Here is an 18,784-nt window from a genome sequence, read left to right as displayed (position 1 = left end):
ACCGGTGGAATCATACGTAGGAGTAGGACCGGTGGAGTCTGACACAATAGAAGGACCGGTGGAGTCTGACAGAGGAGAAGGAGTGGTGGAGTCTGACGTAGGAGTAGGACTGGTGGAGTCCCACTAGGAGTAGGACTGGTGGAGTCTGACATAGGAGTAGGACCGGTGGAGTCTGCATTGGGAGTGGTGGAGTCTGACATAGGAGTAGGACCGGTGGAGTCTGACATAGGAGTAGGACCGGTGGAGTCTGACATAAGAGAAGGACCGGTGGAGTCTGACTTAGGAGTAGGACTGGTGGAGTCTGACATAGGAGAAGGACCGGTGGAGTCTGACATAGGAGAAGGACCGGTGGAGTCTGACTTAGGAGTAGGACTGGTGGAGTCTGACATAGTAGTAGGACCGGTGGAGTCTGACATAGGAGAAGGACCGGTGGAGTCTGACGTAGGAGTAGGACTGGTGGAGTCCCACTCAGGAGTAGGACTGGTGGAGTCTGACATAGGAGTAGGACCAGTGGAGTCTGACATAGGAGTAGGACCGGTGGAGTCTGACATAGGAGAAGGACCGGTGGAGTCTGACGTAGGAGTAGGACTGGTGGAGTCCCAGTCAGGACTAGGACTGGTGGAGTCTGACATAGGAGTAGGACTGGTGGAGTCTGACATAGGAGTAGGACCGGTGGAGTCTGACATAGGAGAAGGACCGGTGGAGTCTGACGTAGGAGTAGCACTGGTGGAGTCCCACTCAGGAGTAGGACTGGTGGAGTCTAACATAGGAGTAGGACCGGTGGAGTCTGACATAGGAGTAGGACCGGTGGAGTCTGACATAGGAGAAGGACCGGTGGAGTCTGACGTAGGAGTAGGATTGGTGGAGTCCCAGTCAGGACTAGGACTGGTGGAGTCTGACATAGTAGAAGAACCGGTGCAGTGTGACATAGGATCATGACTGGTGGAGTCTGACATAGGGGTAGGACCGGCAGAGTCTGACATAGGAGTAGGATCGTCGGAGTCTGACATAGGATTAGGACTGGTGGGGTCTGACATAGAAGTAGGACCGGTGGAGTCTGACATAGTAGAAGGACCGGTGGAGTCTGAAATCGGAGTAGGACCGGTGGAGTCTGACATAGGAGTAGGACCGGTGGAGTCTGACAGGAGTAGGCCCGGTGGAGTCTGAAATAGGAGTAGGACCGGTGGAGTCTGACATAGGAGTAGGACCGGTGGAGTTTGACATAGGGAGTGGTGGAGTCTGACATAGGGGTAGAACCGGTGGAGTCTGACATAGGAGTAGGACCGGTGGAGTCTGACATAAGAGAAGGACCGGTGGAGTCTGACGTAGGAGTAGGACTGGTCGAGTCCCACTCAGGAGTAGGATGGTGGAGTGTGACATAGGAGAAGGACCGGTGGAATCTGACATAGGAGTAGGACTGGTGGAGTCTGACATAGGAGAAGGACGAGTGGAGTCTGACATCGGAGTAGGACCGGTGGAGTCTCACATAGGAGAAGGACCGGTGGAGTCTGACGTAGGAGTAGGACTGGTGGAGTCCCACTCAGGAGTAGGACTGGTGGAGTCTGACATAGTAGAAGAACCGGTGCAGTGTGACATAGGAGCAGGAGTGGTGGAGTCTGACATAGGGGTAGGACCGGCAGAGTCTGACATAGGAGTAGGATCGGCAGAGTCTGACATAGGATTAGGACTGGTGGAGTCTGACATAGGAGTAGGACCGGTGGAGTCTGACATAGGAGTAGGACCTGTGGAATTTGACATTGGAGTAGGACCGGTGGAGTCTGACGTAAGTGTAGGACTGCTGTTGTCTGACATAGGAGTAGGACCGGTGGAGTCTGACATAGGGAGTGGTGGAGTCTGACATAGGAGTAGAACCGGTGGAGTCTGACATAGGAGTAGGACCGGTGGAGTCTGACATAAGAGAAGGACCGGTGGAGTCTGACGTAGGAGTAGGACTGGTGGAGTCCCACTCAGGAGTAGGATGGTGGAGTGTGACATAGGAGAAGGACCGGTGGAGTCTGACATAGGAGTAGGACTGGTGGAGTCTGACATAGGAGAAGGACGAGTGGAGTCTGACATCGGAGTAGGACCGGTGGTGTCTCACATAGGAGAAGGACCGGTGGAGTCTGACATAGGAGTAGGACCGGTGGAATCTGACAGAGGAGAACGACCGGTGGAGTCCGACATAGGAGTAGGACCGGTGGAGTGTGACAGTATAAGGACCGGTGGAGTCTGAAATCGGAGTAGGACCGGTGGAGTCTGACATAGGAGAAGGACCGGTGGAGTCTGACGTAGGAGTAGGACTGGTGGAGTCCCACTCAGGAGTAGGACTGGTGGAGTCTGACATAGTCGAAGGACCGGTGCAGTCTGACATAGGAGCAGGACTGGTGGAGTCTGACATAGGAGTAGGACCAGCAGAGTCTGACATAGGAGTAGGACCGGCGGAGTCTGACATAGGATTAGGACTGGTGGAGTCTGACATAGGAGTAGGACCGGTGGAGTCTGACAGGAGTAGGACCGGTGGAGTCTGACATAGGAGTAGGACCGGTGGAGTCTGACATAGTAGAAGGACCAGTGGATTCTGAAATCGGAGTAGGACCAGTGGAGTCTGACATAGGAGAAGGACCGGTGGAGTCTTATGTAGGAGTAGGACCGGTGGAGTCTGACACAGTAGAAGGACCGGTCGAGTCTGACATATGATTAGGACTGGTGGAGTCTGACATAGGAGTAGGACTCGTGGAGTCTGACGTAAGTGTAGGACTGCTGGTGTCTGACATAGGAGTAAGACCGGTGGAGTTTGACATAGGGAGTGGTGGAGTCTGACATAGGAGTAGGACCGGTGGAGTCTGACATAGGAGTAGGTCTGGTGGAGTCTGACATAAGAGTAGGAGTGGTGGAGTCTGACATAGGAGTAGGACTGGTGGAGTCTGACATAGGAATAGGACCGTTGGAGTCTGACATAGGAGTAGGACCGGTGGAGTGACATAGGAGTAGGAGTGGTGGAGTCTGACATAGGAGTAGGACTGGTGGAGGGCTGCCACTCTCGCGGCCCCAGTTGGTGTGCGTGGACAGGTTACTGGTACTGTGAGGCCAGGCCTGACTCCCTGCCGCCTTTTATCTGCCGTGGCTCCATGAAGACTGACACATGTATTGAGTTGGGGCACAGCTCCGCCCTCTGCCTGCATCTGCAACTGGGAGGTGTGTCGGCATTTCCGGGACTGCTTTGCTATCTCTGTGAGGGCACTGGCTGAGGGGTGTTGGGGCTCTGAGAAACTCTTGGAAATGTCATGTCGCCCAAATCTAATCTCCTATCCCAAGGGGCACAGGCTTTCTACCAGGGAGGGATTCTCCAATAAGCAAGGTAAGCTCCTGCTCAGGTCATGCCCCAACCAGCGGGACTCAGTTATTCGAGGGGCTTCCGAGGGGGACCCAGCCAGAAAAAGAAACGGGCGAGAGATAGAGGAGTGAGACCAAGCAGATTCTTGTCAACGTCTCAGTTTATTGCTACACAAGCCTCTTTTTAAAGGGTGAGGCAAACAAAGGAATTCCAAGGGAAGGTAAAAAAGGAAGGGCGGGGGGTAGAGCACACAGTGTAGGCAGACACAAATCTGCGGTTGGAATGTCTGGTGCTGGAGCAGACAAGGGTGGTTCATCTGGCGTGTGTCAGAATAAGATAAGGTTGAGGTGAAGTGGCTTTAGCCCTGCCAGGCAGACAGTATGGAGTCGGTTTTGTCAGGCTGATTATGTCCGGTTCCCAACATCTCCCCCTTCCTTACATTATTAAAAAGGGGGGTACGGCGTGCAGTGACCATCCTTCAGGGAATTCCGCCTGTCTTAGGTGGCTAGGGCGCAACTCAGTCCATACCCGTCATGGGCTAGCAGGCCCTCTTGGCGGCCAACGCCTGTCTCAGGTTGGTAAAGAGTTCCCCCCGTCCTTACCCGTCATTGGCTGCAAACTCAACACTGAAGGCGGGGGGGTCTTACAATGGACAAATATGCCACTCTTGGTCTTACAATTTAGTCAAATATACCACCCCGATGAGGGCAACCATGGCCCGGTCACGCGCCGCAGGGGAGGGAACAAAACGGATGTTTGTATGCACTGACAATGTTCTCCATGGCTTTTAGCCCAATTCAGGGCCCTGCGCGGCCAGGACCGAGAGGGATCGACCGTGGAGGCAAGGGTGGAGAATTGCAGCCCGGGGGTCTCTGTAGCTCGAGACACGCCCTCGGAGGATTCCTCTTCATCAGTGTCCCCGGTGTTGATCCGGTGGTAGTGGACGGAGACCGGCTTTGTGCGTAGGGCTGCGTCAATCTGTGACTTAACAAAACTGGTTAACTTGCTAAAGGCCCAAGGGCCAAAAGTTAAAAGTAAAATAAGACCTACAAGAGGTCCCAACAAGCTGGGGAGTAAAGTGGAAAGCCAAAGGGAAGTAGAAAACCAATTTTTATAACAAGACTCCTGCTGTTCTCTTTCCTTTTTCCTTTTTTCCAAGCTATCTCTGACCTTTTGCAAACTATTTTTCACCAATCCTAACTTATCCACATCAAAACAGCATTCTTCCTTAAGCACGGCACATAGGCCGCCTTGTAAGAAAAGCAAATCTAGCCCTCTTCTACTTCGGCGAGTAGAAGGACTACTTCGGCGAGGGAGCTCACTGAATCTATGAGATTGGCAAGCCCCGCCTGGAGGTCTTGAAGATCTTTGTCAATGGCTGCGCTTAACTGGGTGTACTGTTGATTGGTGGTAATCAATGAAGCAATTCCAGTACCTGCCCCAGCGGCTCCGAGGCCAAGGACCACAGCTAAGGTGAGTGCAGTGAGGGGCTCACGTTTGACTCTTGAGCGGGGAGGCGTTTTTTGTTCCCAAAACTGCAAAAAATCTGCGGGGCTGTGGACAGTTAAATGGGGCAAAAGTAAAACTTGAACACAATATTCCTTATTTTTTAAAAAGGTGGCAGTGATTATGAAGGTGGTTAATCCTGAGGAGCAAGCAAAATAGGAACGATTTGTAGAAGAAACGTACGTAAAAGAAGCATTCACTACAAGGGTTTGGTTGCAAATATCAACTAATTTTTTGGGTGGCAACATGCGTGGTCCCAGGAGACAGAGTCCCACTCCTGAGATCTGTCCGAGAGTGAGGCCCTGCTGCTCCTCGGGGTTCCATCGAAGCTCAGTAGTTGAGTTGGTGAATACTGGGTTGCCAAAATGAGCTACTCCTTCATAAAAAGGGGGAAGGGAGGAATAACACACCTAACAGTTATCTGAAAAGGTAAGGTTAGATCTTTGAAGGGTGTGCACTGAAGCGTTAACTACTGCTAACAAAAGATCCGTGGTTGAGGGGAGCCCTACGGGGAGGGTAGGTTGAAACAATGCTGAGGAATGGGTGATAGGGGGGCTTTTTGTAGGAGCAGCCGGATTATGCCTTAGTACAGGGGCTTGGCCATGGCCAAGACCATTGTGGAGCTCCGGATTAGGCCCAACAGAGGCTGGACGTTGGGTGTTGGGAAGTGATTTAGTTAATTTTATTTTAAAGGTGAGTCCCATGTCCGGCCCGGACCTGTAAATACGGAGCCCCCACTCAAACCCTCAAGGGTTGTTTTCCCAGTCATGTAATTTTTCTTTTCCTTTATCGGTGAACGAGATGCTAATAGGCAGACACCACTGACCTGTGGTGCAAGAAGGACGCCCCGGGGGCTCAGTGACGTTTATGTAGTCCCAGGTAGAGCTGGGCTTCCAATAAACACTTCCAGTGGTTTCGCAACCCCTGGAGGCACAAAAATAAGCTGGGTTGAAGCCACATTTGTGATTAAGGTTACGAGGCCTATGAGTAGCTCCTGGGCACACATAGACCCCGTCTTTCTGGGCGTGGAGGAGACCTCTTCCCCCTGAATAACTGCATAGCCACTTGGGCTTGTGATTATTAGGGGCCTGCGATTGGGGCCACATAAGATCAGGGACCCCCAAGACGGGTCAGCGCCAAGGGCCAAAATGCAAAGGTCAGTGTGGAGGGTGGGCCATTTGGGCGTGCTGGCAACTTGGGAGGAAGAGTTAACTACATCGCCGGCCTGATTGATGAGGCTCCAAGTGTAATTATACAGCTGGTGCGAGGACACAGCAAGGGAGGGTCTCAAAAGGACATTTATGCATAAAAAGGAGGTGAAAACAAACATCTTGGTCCCCTCTACAGACAATTCAAAACTGAAAAAACTACGCAAACAAAAAAATAAAAGGAAAAAATAACGAACTTTTGCCACCAAGTCCAATCATCGGGATAACCCGTGCATGCCCCTGAAGCGAGTCCCAAGGCAAACAACAACAACAACGGGGCTGAGGCGGCTGCTCCAATTTTAAGGCAAGAGGCGAAGGTTCACATTTGAAAAACAAAAAAGGAAACTATCTCTCAGGGGGTTATCTTCTCCCTGGAGGGCGTTATTTTTGGCTGATGGTTTATCAACTTAATTAATCTTTCAGGCAGCCATCTGGCATTTTGTGCTTTGGAGTCATAGACACACACGTGTCCTTTTCCCCAAATGAGGACCGGGTCTGGTCCCTGCCATTTGTTGTGCAGCGGGTCCTTCCATAATGCCTGTGCGTAGCCTCCGGCTGTGGCTGGGTGCCAAAGGCGATTGGCAGCCGTTTTACTACTGGCATCGTAAGTGAGGAAATTTAAAACAAAGAGTGCATGGTTTAAAAGAGTTTTGGAGTTGCCAGAGCGGGGATATAAAGACTCCCCCCCTGACTGTAGTTTGAAAAGCATGTTTTTTAAAGTTTGGTGCGTTCTCTCCACGATGCCCTGGCCCTGAGGGTTATAGGGAATGCCAGTAACATGGCGGATGCCCATTTGTGTGCAAAATTGTTTAAAACTGGAGCTGGTATATCCAGGGCCATTGTCCGTCTTAAGTACCTTGGGTTGAGGGGTGGCAGCCAAGCAAGCGAGGATGTGATAGATGACGTGCTTGGTGGCCTCCCCAGTTTGAAGGGAGGCACAAATGAAGCCGCTAAACGTGTCGACCGAAACATGGATATACTTAAGTTTACCAAAGGGTGGGTGGTGGGTAACATCCATTTGCCACAACTCTCCGGGCATGAGCCCACGGGGGTGGACCCCGTTGTGAGGCTCGGGTAAAAGGGTCAAGCAGCCTTTGCATTGCCGTACAATTTGTCTGGCCTGCTCCCGTGTGATGGAATATTTAAGCCTAAGGGTATGGACGTTAAGGTGATGTAGTTTATGAGCTCTTTGGGCTGCTTCAAGGGGAGTTATAGAGAGGTTGGTTGCAATTAATTGTGTGGCCTGGTCTACTAAATCATTTCCTTCGGATAGCGGTCCTGGCAACCCAGTATGGGCACGAATGTGGCCTATAAAGAAAGGGGCTGTACGGGCAAAAAAAATCAATTTTTGTAATTGGGAAAACAAGGAGGAGGCATTAGTTGTAGGGCGGATATAAGGGACCGTTTCTAAAAGCGGAACAGAAGCGGCGACATAAGCACTGTCAGTATACAAATTAAAAGGACTATCTGGCAAGGCCTTAAAAATTTTTATGATGGCGCTTAATTCTACCAACTGAGCTGAGGAGAACTCAGTCCGAAATTGAGAGACCTGCCCATTTATGCTAAAGGCGGCCATTCCAGAAGACGATCCGTCAGAGAAAACCAACAGGGCCCCCACAACTGGAGCCATCTTAGTCCAATGGGGGAAAATAACTGGGGATCTTTGGAAAAACTGGATTAATTAATCGGCCGGATAATGATTATCTATGGAGCCCTGAAAAGAGGTACAATTAACAGCCCAATCATCATCATTCTGGAGGAGCCACTGGACCTGGGTGGCGGTGTACGGCACAATTATAGTTTCAGGATCTCTACCAAACAGTTTTAAAGCAGCTTCCCTGCCAAGGCGTAAGAGTTGGGCAACCAGATGAGGGTAAGTAGGTAATACTCGGTTAGGGGAAGCGGGCAAATAGACCCAAAATAAAGGCTTGAGCTGCCAGAGCAACCCTGTGGGGGAGTGGGGGGGGTGGGGAAAATAATAAAATTGAACGGCAATTCTGGGGAAAATTAACCAATGCTTTGATTGTTAATGTCTCGCTCGACCTGGGCTAAAGCTTGTTGGGCCTCGGGGATGAGCGCGCGAGGGGAAGAGGGATTTGTATCTCCTCGCAAAATATCAAATAAAGGCTTAAGTTCTTTGGTAGTGAGCTTTTAAGTAAGGGCGGAGCCAGTTAATGTCCCCGAGTAACCTTTGGAAGTCATTTAAAGTATGCAAGGAGTCAGTACGTAACTGGATCTTTTGAGAATAAACTCGATTAGGTAACAATTCAAACCCCAGAAATAATTGTGGGGGGTGGACTTGAATTTTCTCCGGGGAAATTTGGAGACCCCTATTTTGGAGGGCAATGATGAGTTGCTGTCCAACCTGATGGAGCTGTTGCTCGCAGGGCCCTGCCATCAAAATGTCGTCCATGTAATGGATAATATATAAGTTAGGAAATGACAAGCGGAAGGGGTCAACCGTTTGAGCCACATATTTTTGACACAGGGTGGGGCTTGTGCCCCCCCCCTGCGGGAGGACTCGCCACTGAAAACGAGGGGAAGGCCCTACGCAATTCATTACAGGGAGACAGAATGCAAAATGCTTGCAATCCTCGGGGTGAAGAGGGATAGAAAAAAAACAATCCTTAAGATCAATAATTAGTTTAACAAAATTCTTAGGAATAGCTATTGGCCAAGGAAGACCTGGTTGTAGGGCGCCCATGGGAACCATGGTTTTATTAATTGCCCTTAAATCTTGCAATAACCGCCACTTCCCTGTTTTCTTTTAAATAGCAAACACAGGCGTATTCCAGGGCGAGGTGGAGGGTTCAATGTGCCCAGCCTCCAGCTGTTCCTGCACTAACTGTGTGGCGGCGGACAACTTATGTGACAGGAGGGGCCATTGGTCAATCCAGACAGGCTCATCACTCTTCCATGTAATCTTTTCTGCCTGGCGTGCAGGAGGAGCAATGGCCCTTACAAAAAATGATTAGAAAATCCTAAGCCTGTGCGATCATTTTTTGGGACAGCTGCGACAGGCGCTGAGTCTCCCTGACCCAGTCTGCCCAATCCCTGCCCGGGCAAATAACCCTGGGAGAGCATTTGTTGGGCGACGACTTCGTTAGGGCTGCACATAAAAACCTTCATCTGAGAAAGGACATCCCTGCCCCTAAGATTGACGGGCAGGCCGGGAACAACAAAAGGCTGAACTGTACCTGTATTGCCCTCGCTATCCTCCCAGATTAGAAGTTGGGAACTTTGCAGGGTATTTTTGACTGCCCAATCCCTTGCAGATGAGTTAGAGAGGCCTGTAAAGGCCAAGCAGAAGGCCAGGAGCTTTGAGAAAGGACAGTGGAGTCTGCTCGAGAGTCTAAGATGCCCTCACAGGCCTTCCCCTGGATCTTAAGAGTAAGTGTTGGTCGATCCTTAGTAATAGCCTGGACCCAATAAAGGTCAGAGGAGCCCGGTCGGGAGGCACCACGAGTGTTGCTCATCGCCGGGTGAGAAGTGTTTAGAGGCAGCGGTAGGGCCTGGGCCAGGTGCTGCCCCCGTGGGATGGAAACAATACCTTTAGAAACACTTGCCAAAATCTTCATCTCTCCTGCATAATCACTATCTACCAATGAGGGGTGAACAGTAATGCCATTTAAGGTGGTTGAAGCGCGTCCCCAAATCAGAAAAAAGGTACCTGGTGGTGGGGGGCCAAAAATTCCAGTGTCGATAATTCGCACTCCATCTTTAGGGGTTAATATTGTGGGGGTGGCGGTACACAGGTCCACTCCTGCGCTTCCTGGTGTGGCACGGTACAGGGAGGGTCGGGCTGCCGGCTGTTCCCCGAGGCCGGAACAAAGGGAGTGGGTTGAGGGGCCCGGGGCTGGTTCCGCTGGCCGTTTCCCGAGAGCGGAGGCAAGGGACGCCCGTTGATATCAGTAATGGAGCGGCAGGAAGTAGCCCAATGCCTTCCCTTTTTATATCGGGGGCAAGGGGTGGCGGGGATGGTGGGGCGGGCACTCGATTCCCCAGGGGAGGTAATTTTAGTGGAGAAGGGGGCCGCGACAGGGCACTGCTGGGCGAAGTGTCCCGGTTGGCCGCACTTAAAACAATTTTTCGAAGAATTATTGACCTGCAAGGCGGCGCCCACTGCAAGATGAATGGCCTGGGAAACTTTAGTGGAAAAAGGGTCGACATCCTTGCACATGTGTAACATTTTGTTAAGGGTTTAATCCCTAGCCTTGCCGCGCATAACCGCCCTGCAGGAGGAATTAGCATTCTCATAGGCCAGCTGTTTAATGAGCTTATCACTAGCAGCCTCATGGCCGAGGGTCCGTTCGGCCGCTTCCAAAAGGCGGCTAACGAACTCATTACATGGCTCCTGCGGCCCTTGAGTTATCTTTGTGAGGGGGGTGATGGCTGAACCAGAAGCGGGAAGCGCTTGCCACGCGCCAAGGGCAGTATTGGTAGTCTGGGCTAAGAGACCGATTGGGAAGCGTTGCTGGCGTGTTTCGGCAGCATACTTGCCCTGCCCACTAAGCTTTTCAAAGGTCCAGGCAGCCGAAGGTGACCGAGGGGATTTGAGGTTGGTGGCGGCAATAGACTGACATCTATCAAAAAAATCGTCTTTCCAAGTTAAAAATTGGGCTCGAGTCAAAACAGCCTGCACTACTAGCGTCCACTCAGCGGGAAGCATATGGCCCCCGCGGGGGACGGCGTCCAAAACACTTAAAATGTAAGGGGCGTTGGCTCTGTAAGTTCGGACCGTGGTATTGAGTTCCCTTAAGTTTTTAAAGTGAATCTTTCGGAATTCTCGAGCTTTAGAGCCAGTCCCCTGTACGGGCGGCTCCTCGTCTTCGCTCCCGCTTTCGTTTTCATTCTCAGACCCTGACGCGTTATCGTTTTCCGCCCCCCCTCCCCCCCACCCCGTCCTTGTCACCAGAGCCCACGGGCGGGGAGCCGGCAGACTCTGCGGACTCTGCCTGAGGGTTATCAGGGGTGGAGCTCGGGGAGGACCTGGTGGAGCGGGTGAGAACGGGGAACAAGAGTTGGGCAGGTTTGGCTTTGTATGTCTTAGGGACATGCTCTTTAGCGGACCCGCGAGGGTGTGCTGCCTGGCAAGGTGAACAAAAAATAGTTTCTCGGAGGGACGTTTGAAGGGAGGAAAGTTCCGTGGAAAGGCGGGCGAAATCCTTTTGGAGGTTCAAAACTTCCTTTAATTCAGCGACTTGGGAGGAAAGTTTTGCCTTTGCCTCAGTGAGGGCAGGCATCAAGGTGGCGGGAACTGGGAGAGCAGGGGCACATATCTGATTGTTATAAGGTGGAGGTCTGGCTAAAAGGACAGAGGGCCAGTCAGGGTTATGGTAACGGGCCGCTTCTTCCTCCAGAGTGGCCACATCATCACGGTCTAGGGGCTCGTCATTAGTGGCTTTGGAAAACACGGGGTAGGTAGCAGGCAAATTTTGGGGATTATACTTTTCTTGTGGGAGGGGAGGGTAAGGGGAAGTTGCGGGGGGGGGGGCAGGCTCCCCTGCAGCGGGCTCTTCTGAGTCAGGTTTTTCTGAACCTGGCACTTCTATGATTACCGAGGGAGATTTGGAGGGATGTTTATCCGAACAAAGGGAAGAAACGGAGGTCGAGCGAGAAAGTGGGCGGAGGCAATATTCCGCCACCGAGAAAAGTTGTTGCTTATCCGGGTCCTCAGAAGTGGCCTCAACAATGTCCCTGATCAATCCCCAATAAGAAAAAACCGCGGCGGGAACAGCATCGGGTCCTTCTTTATGCAGTTTGTCATTCAAATCCCTCCCGACCTTTTGCCATTTCCCACGATGAATTTTAGGCCCATTCACTATAAACCATGGACAGACTTTGTCTACAAAAAGAATCTTATCAAATCCTTTTTCTTAACTAGTACTCCTCTCTCTCTGAGGGAAATTTTAAGGTCCTTTATAAAGACCATCTCTTTAGTTAGTTTTTGGCCCATCTCTATGGGACGGATGGAGTTCTACTCACCGAGGCTGATCAGTCTTCGTGAGCTGCGAAGACAGTCCGCGACTTCTTCTTCATTTCTTCATTGGGGCCCGGCCGGGCGTCTTCTACTGGGAGCTCTTATGGAGCTGGGGGTCCGTCCGGCAAGGGTCCACACCTCGGGCCCCATGTGGGCGCCACTTGCCCCAACCAGCGGGACTCAGTTATTCGAAGGGTTTCCGAGGGGGACCCAGTCTGAAAGAGAAACGGGCGAGAGAGAGGAGGGAGACCAAGCAGATTCTTGTCAAGGTCTCAGTTTATTGCTACACAAGCCTCTTTTTAAAGGGTGAGGCAAACAAAGGAATTCCAAGGGAAGGTAAAAAAGGAAGGGCGGGGGGTAGAGCACACAGGGCAGGCAGACACAAATCTGCAGTTGGAATGTCTGGTGCTGGAGCAGACAAGGGTGGGCCATCTGGCGTGTATCAGGATAAGATAAGGTTGAGGTGACTTGGCTTTAGCCCTGCTGGGCAGACAGTATGGAGTCGGTTTTGTCAGGCTGATTATGTCCGGTTCCCAACAAGGTCATCCACAAAAGAGGGCACTGTGGTCCAAAGCAAAGACTAAACATTGTATAACCCAGTGCATCTCATGCATGCTTGTTCACCAAAATAAAGAAAGAAAAGGAAAGAAAACACTGGTATCCAATGAGCTTCAAATCATAGCTACATTGTGAGTCAGTCTTCTCCCTTGGAGAATGATGGGTGGGTTGAAACTACTTGAGGATGGACGTCCAGCACTACCCACCAGCTTCACCAGGGGGCTTATCACACCAAACCCACTTCCATCTGGTCAATTCCACTCACAGTGATTCTATGTAGGGCTTCCGTGGCTGTAAATCATGACAGAAGCACACAGCCTCATCTTTCTCATCAGTCCCCCAGGGAGGAGGTCACATGTAGATCCTTGTGATCAGTTCCCCCTTTCCAAACCACCCACCTTCTACTCTCCCAGTATCATCCCTCACACCCCTGGTCCTGAAGGTATCATCCACCCTGGATTCCCTGTGCTTCCAGCTCCTATATGCACCAGTGTACAACCTCTGCTCCATCCAGACTTGCAAGGTAGAATTCATATCATGGTAGTTGTTACGGAGTTGTGCCCCACATAGACCACTGACCCACAAGCAGTTGTGAAGTAACAAAGCAAAACTTTATTACAGAAAGACAAAAAGACAAATAGACAAAAAGACAAATCCGGATTTGGGCTACAGCATGGCCACGCAGGGTCCAACACTGCAGCGTCCGGCCAAATTTTTCTTTCCCTTTTATACCCTTAAAACCAGCAAGGCGAGGGGGTAGAGCAAGGAATGGGAAAGGGTGTTTACACAAGATAACAGGAATGCGGGTAGTTCAGCATGTCCTGCTCAGCTTATCTTGGACCAGATGATCTTGCAAAACTTCTTGCTCACATTTACCAGCAGATAGTTGTAAGGTCACAGTGACTTGCTTTTCCAAGATAACATACCTCTCTTAGAATGGGGGTGGCACTTAGCTTTTCAAAATGGAGTAACTTAAGACAAATTATTTTATTCTATTAAGCCGTAACAGGAGTTGGCGGGGAGGAAGCACAGGACCTGGGGAAAGCTGTATTCTTCATCGGTGCTATGTTGCACCCTGACTGACTCATCTCCTCCCTTAGACCCCTCTGTGAGGGGATCTCCAGTGGCTGACAAATGGGCTTTAGGTCTCCACTCTGAACTTCCCCCTTCATTCACTATGGTAAGATTTTTTTGATGATGCCTTATCCCTGATCCCTTTGGCACCTCGTGATCACACAGGCTGGTGTGCTTCTTCCATGTGGGCTTTGTTGCTTCTGAGAAAGATGGCAGCTTGTTCGCTTTCAAGCCTTTAAGACCCCAGACACTATCTCTTTTGCTAGCCAGGCGCCATCAGCTTTCTTCACCACATTTACTTGTTCACCTGTTTTAGCTTCAGCAGGTGTGTCAGGAGGGTGAGCATCGTAGAGTGCCAATTTAATAGAAGAAAGTATTCATGCGTTGAGGGAGTGCTTGAGTAGAGGCCCAATGTCCTTCCTCCACCTTAATACTAAACCTATAACTATAGACACATAGATCTATTTCCCCATCCTCATATATATATATTTGCATGTAGATGTCTTTGTCTGGATCTCTATAAATGCCCTTTGTCTCCTAGCTCTTTTCTCTATTTCCCTTGACTTTCCTCCTGCCCCACTATCATGCTCTGTCCCCACCTGGGTTACAGCTATACCTCTTCTTATGTAACCTTACCCTTGATCATTCCCTACCAGGCCTGCCACTACCCCCTCACCACCAATTTGGATCCCGTGTTGTTCCCTTGTCCCTGGGTTTGTTAACACCACTTCCTTACCCCCCCCCCCACTTCCCCCTATCCCAAGTCCCCCCGGAACTGTCGTTCCTGTTGTTTTTCATCCAGATAGTTCATCCAGCCTGTCTTATTTAGACAGACCTGTAGAGATAATAACATGCACAAAAACAAGACAGAGGAAAACAAAGCAACAGTATACAACCAGACAACAAAACAGCAACAACAAACCATTGACAAAGAACAAAACAAAACACATCAAGAAACAAAAGCTTGTAGTTAGTTCAAGGATTGTTTGTTGGCCTTTAGGAGTGTTTTCCAGTCCAATCTGTTGGGGAACCACGTCCTGGACCCAAAGTCCACTTTCAGCATTCCCTGAGGACCTTGCCGCTCCATTCCCTTGCTGTTCCGCTGCACTACCTCAGTGCTTTGCCTTGGTGTGGTGGGATCAGGTCAGGTGCAATTCGCAGATTGTGTCTCCGGTGCTGTCCCCTGTAGCGCCATTGGTCACTGAGGGGCATCATGTCTCATAGTGGGGCCAGCCATGTTCTCTCTGTGAACTGGCTGCTCTAATCAGGAACATCATCCTCATGGCCTGGTGGGCCAGGCTGTGCTCCACTCTCTCCTCCTGAGCCTTCATCTACTCCCGTGTGCTCTGATCAGATATGTCCCTCTCCCGGAGCTGCAGAATCAATGCCGTCCTTTGAAACAAATTCTTCTTGGGGGAGGGGCAGGAATCCACTTAATTTTTGGTGCTGGGGCCAGCCTCCCAGACCTCTCCACTGGTTCCCTTCTTGCAGGCGTTTTATTGTGCCCTGCACACCTCCAGCAACCCTCCTAAACCAATCTGCTGCCCCCACCCTCTACCCCGGGTATCCAGGGAGTGAAATAAAGACGGGAACGGCGGGCACACTCATTGTGTGTGTGTGTGTGTGTGTGCGTGCGCGCGCGCTTGTTTGTGTTCACAGTGGCACACCACGTGCACGTCAGGTCCAGGTTGCGCGACAACCCTGGAGCCCCTTAGCATTGACCCTCTCTGTGACTTGTAAACAGGCCTAGGATCAGGCAGGCTGGGAGGAATCATCTCCTGGGGATTTTACGCCCCCCGCCGCCTCCCCCCCCCCCCCACACAACTGGAGCTGCTGGGACCCACTGGATAAGCTCCACTGCCCCCATCCCACACCAATCTCTAGCACACAGGGGCTGCCCCTCCCTAGAACACGACTTCCCGGTCCGCCCAGGGGCCAGACTACAAAACTGATAGGGAGAAGTTCAAAGATCAGTTCCAGGGAGGAGTCTGGAGCCTTCTGGTCTCCGGTCCACAGATCTCAGGGCCACAGCCACTCACCAGATCACATGCACAGTGAAAGCAAGGCTTCCAGGCTGAGTAAACCTTACCAAGGGCAGGCTTCGAAGCTCTCGCTTGGGGGCCTTCTGGCACCCTGAAACCCACAGAAGACAGGAGGCCTTGCGATGGAGGCTCCCTCGCCCTCACCTACCATGAAAACCCGAGGAAGGCGGTGGCTGGAATCAGCATCAGCCTTGTACTATGTGACCACATTTCTTTTCCTGGGTGAGCAGAATGGGAGAGGCTCGGAGGCCTGGGACTGGAGAGAGGGCCACCAGTTGTCCTCACCCTACAGGCCAAGGGAGCCCGGAAGCTCTTAGGGAGCTCATTCCTCATTCCCTCTCACCTCTCACCCAGGCGCCTTCTCCACCATCCTGCTCTTCCTCCTCCTCTTCACCTCGCTGTGGTCAATCTCTCTTCTCTACTTTGCCTGGCTCTACCTGGACTGGGACACCCCCAAGCAAGGTGAGTTTGGCACAGCTCCCTCCCCGGCCCCCTCCCAGCAAAAATTGGCAGGACAGGACCCTGGGAGGACTCTGACATGCCAACATCTGTGACCTGTGATCCCAGGTGGAAGATGCTCCATGTGGAAGAGGAACTGGACAATTTGGAAGTACCTGAGGGATTATTTTCCTATCAAGGTGACTGGTCAGATGGCCCAGGCACAGGCAGTGGGGAGGGGGCACACGGCCAACTTCTGGCCCCTCCCAGGACCTTGCACTTGGAAGTCCACTGAGGAGGAGGACTAACATTTCCCAGTGTGACGTTCCCTTTGTCTCTCTCTCCCCAATCCTGCCGGAACACCCACAGCTGGTGAAAACAGCCGAGTTGCCCCCTGACCGCAATTACGTGATGGGCGCCCACCCCCACGGGGTCATGGGCATCGGGTTGTTCAGCAATTTCTGCACAGAGAGCAACGCCTTCTCCCTGCAGTTCCCTGGGCTCCGGTCCCTGTTTACCACATTGGCAGGAGTCTTCTACGTCCCCATCTACCGTGAATATCTCATGACTTCTGGTGAGCAAGGAGAAGGAGGAGGACGAAGTGTAGGAGGAGGTGATGAAGAGGAGGAGGAGGAGGAGGAGTAGCAGCAGCAGGAAACAGTGACCAGGGCTAGAGTCACACCTCCACCAGCACCACTCGCTTCAGGTGCTTTGAGTGGATGCTGGTGATCTGGTGCAGGCCTGTGGACTAGAGGCTGACACAGAGTGGGATGAGAGGATATGGGACAGAAGTTGGAGCTCACCCTTCCCATAAAGTGGAGGGACTCAGGGGACTCTGTGCTGGTGATGACTGCTTCCTGCGTCCCCAGCCACCCCCCATCCCCCCCTTACAGGATTGATTTCTGTGGACCGTCAGAACCTGGACCAAATCCTATCACAGAACCGGTGCGGCCAGCTTGTGGTCATCACCGTCGGGGGTGCGCAGGAGGCCTTGTACTCAAGCCCTGGCCAGCACTGCCTTAGTCTCCTGAATCGCAAAGGCTTCGTGCGCCTTGCGCTTCGGCATGGGTGAGTGGCTCTGATTTCCCCCGGGGTCAGTGGAAGATGCTGGAGCTTTCACCAGGGTCCCGCTGAAGGGCCATACAGGCAGGGAGAGTGCCCACCTCCGTGACTGAGTGCTCACACTCAGCCAATCACAGCGCGCAACCTCTGCCCACCACACTCCATATCTGTGCATCAGAAAAAGGCAAGGTTAGAGTGGCCAAAACAGGGCTCCCGGGCATCCTGGGTTCAAATCCCTACCACGATCTCAGAGGCAAGCCCATGTTTTCTCACATGGGAAGTAGCACACACGCCGCATGGCAAGCATGTCATATTGTAAAGGCAAAATGAGAAAAGTAACTGATTTCAGTGCACCGTTGAGTCTCAAGAAAGGTGAGCCCTTTCTGCCATTTCTTTCTTGGTGGCCGGAGGTGGACGCCCCACTTTGGTGTGATTTCAGAGGTCTTGGGAAGCAGCAGCTGAAAGGCTCTGAGACAACTCAGGCGCCAGCCACCAGCCTCATGCCTCCCTCCTCTCCTCCCAAGGGCCTCCCTGGTACCCATCTACTCTTTCGGAGAGAATGATATCTTCAATGTCAAAACTTTTCCTGCCGACTGCTGGCAGTACCGCTGCCAGATGACCTTCAAGAAACTGGTGGGCTTTTCTCCTTGTATCTTCTTTGGCCAGAGCATCTTCTCGGGTACCTCCTGGGGCCTCATGCCATTCCGCAGGCCCATCACCACGGTGGGTGAGTACTCATCTCTGAGGGCAAGCTGCCTTCATACTCTTGGGGATGAGAGGGATCTGTGCACAGCAGCTGCGTCCCTGTCTCCCCAGTGGGCCGCCCCATCGATGTGCCCCAGGTCCTCCACCCCACGGAGGAAGACGTCGACCACTACCACACACTCTACTTGAAGGCCCTGGACCGGCTGTTTGAGGAGCACAAGGAGAGCTGTGGTGTCCCTGCTGATGCTCACCTCACCTTCCTCTAACCCAGGCCTCGCCCTCCCTCCTCTGCCGAGTGCATGGTCAGGACAATGCCACCCCCTCCCTGACCTGTGGCTCCCCTCCACGTAATAAAAGCTGGTTTCCTTTCAGGAGGCCAGTATCATGAAGTCGGGTGCCCATCTGCTCAGAGCCAGCCCATTCCCATTCGAGCAAGTAGGCTCAGGCAGCCCCCCATGTTCCACCTGAGCTTCTGCTTTGACGTGGGCAGCAAAACCCTGATTTCTCCTCCTAGGAAGGCTCAATGCAATGTGTGACTGTGAACAAGCCCTGCTCCCCTGACTCTTCCCACCTCTATCTTTGCCGACCCAGTATGAGCAGAAGAACAACCCACCAAGCATAAATAAGTATCTATCTCGATCGATAATTTGGCTGGGTAGAGTATTCTTGCGTTTGCGTTGTTTTCCTTCAGTTCTTGGAATATGTTACTCCACTCTCTCCTTTTCCTCATCGTTTCTGCTGATAGGTCTGAGGATATTCTTATGTGGAAGGCTTTATATCTGATTGCTTGTTTTTCCCTAGCTGCTCTCATGATTTTCTCCTTTTCCTCATAGTTGGATAGTTTAACTAGTATGTGCCTTGGTGACTTCTTCTTGGG

The 18,784-nt window shown here is 51.9% G+C and overlaps 1 protein-coding gene across 1 annotated transcript in view; it reads left to right on the top strand.

Annotated features, from left to right (window-relative positions):
* LOC142422965 (2-acylglycerol O-acyltransferase 3-like) overlaps positions 1-18,173 on the top strand; it is a 41,136-nt gene extending 22,963 nt beyond the window's left edge. The window contains exons 3-11 of the mRNA XM_075528164.1: positions 15,152-15,223; positions 15,320-15,371; positions 15,844-15,924; positions 16,057-16,164; positions 16,270-16,340; positions 16,510-16,714; positions 17,034-17,208; positions 17,727-17,929; positions 18,019-18,173. Coding sequence (XP_075384279.1) covers positions 15,152-15,223; positions 15,320-15,371; positions 15,844-15,924; positions 16,057-16,164; positions 16,270-16,340; positions 16,510-16,714; positions 17,034-17,208; positions 17,727-17,929; positions 18,019-18,173 — 1,122 coding nt within the window. The remainder of the gene's footprint in view (positions 1-15,151; positions 15,224-15,319; positions 15,372-15,843; positions 15,925-16,056; positions 16,165-16,269; positions 16,341-16,509; positions 16,715-17,033; positions 17,209-17,726; positions 17,930-18,018) is intronic.
* The last annotated feature ends 611 nt before the right edge of the window (positions 18,174-18,784 follow it).

The sequence above is a fragment of the Tenrec ecaudatus genome, chromosome 12 (genome assembly GCF_050624435.1).
Source record: "Tenrec ecaudatus isolate mTenEca1 chromosome 12, mTenEca1.hap1, whole genome shotgun sequence".
Classification (NCBI taxonomy): domain Eukaryota; kingdom Metazoa; phylum Chordata; class Mammalia; order Afrosoricida; family Tenrecidae; genus Tenrec; species Tenrec ecaudatus.
The sequence above is the reverse complement of the archived record's forward strand: the minus strand, read 5'-3'. Positions and strand labels throughout refer to the sequence as shown.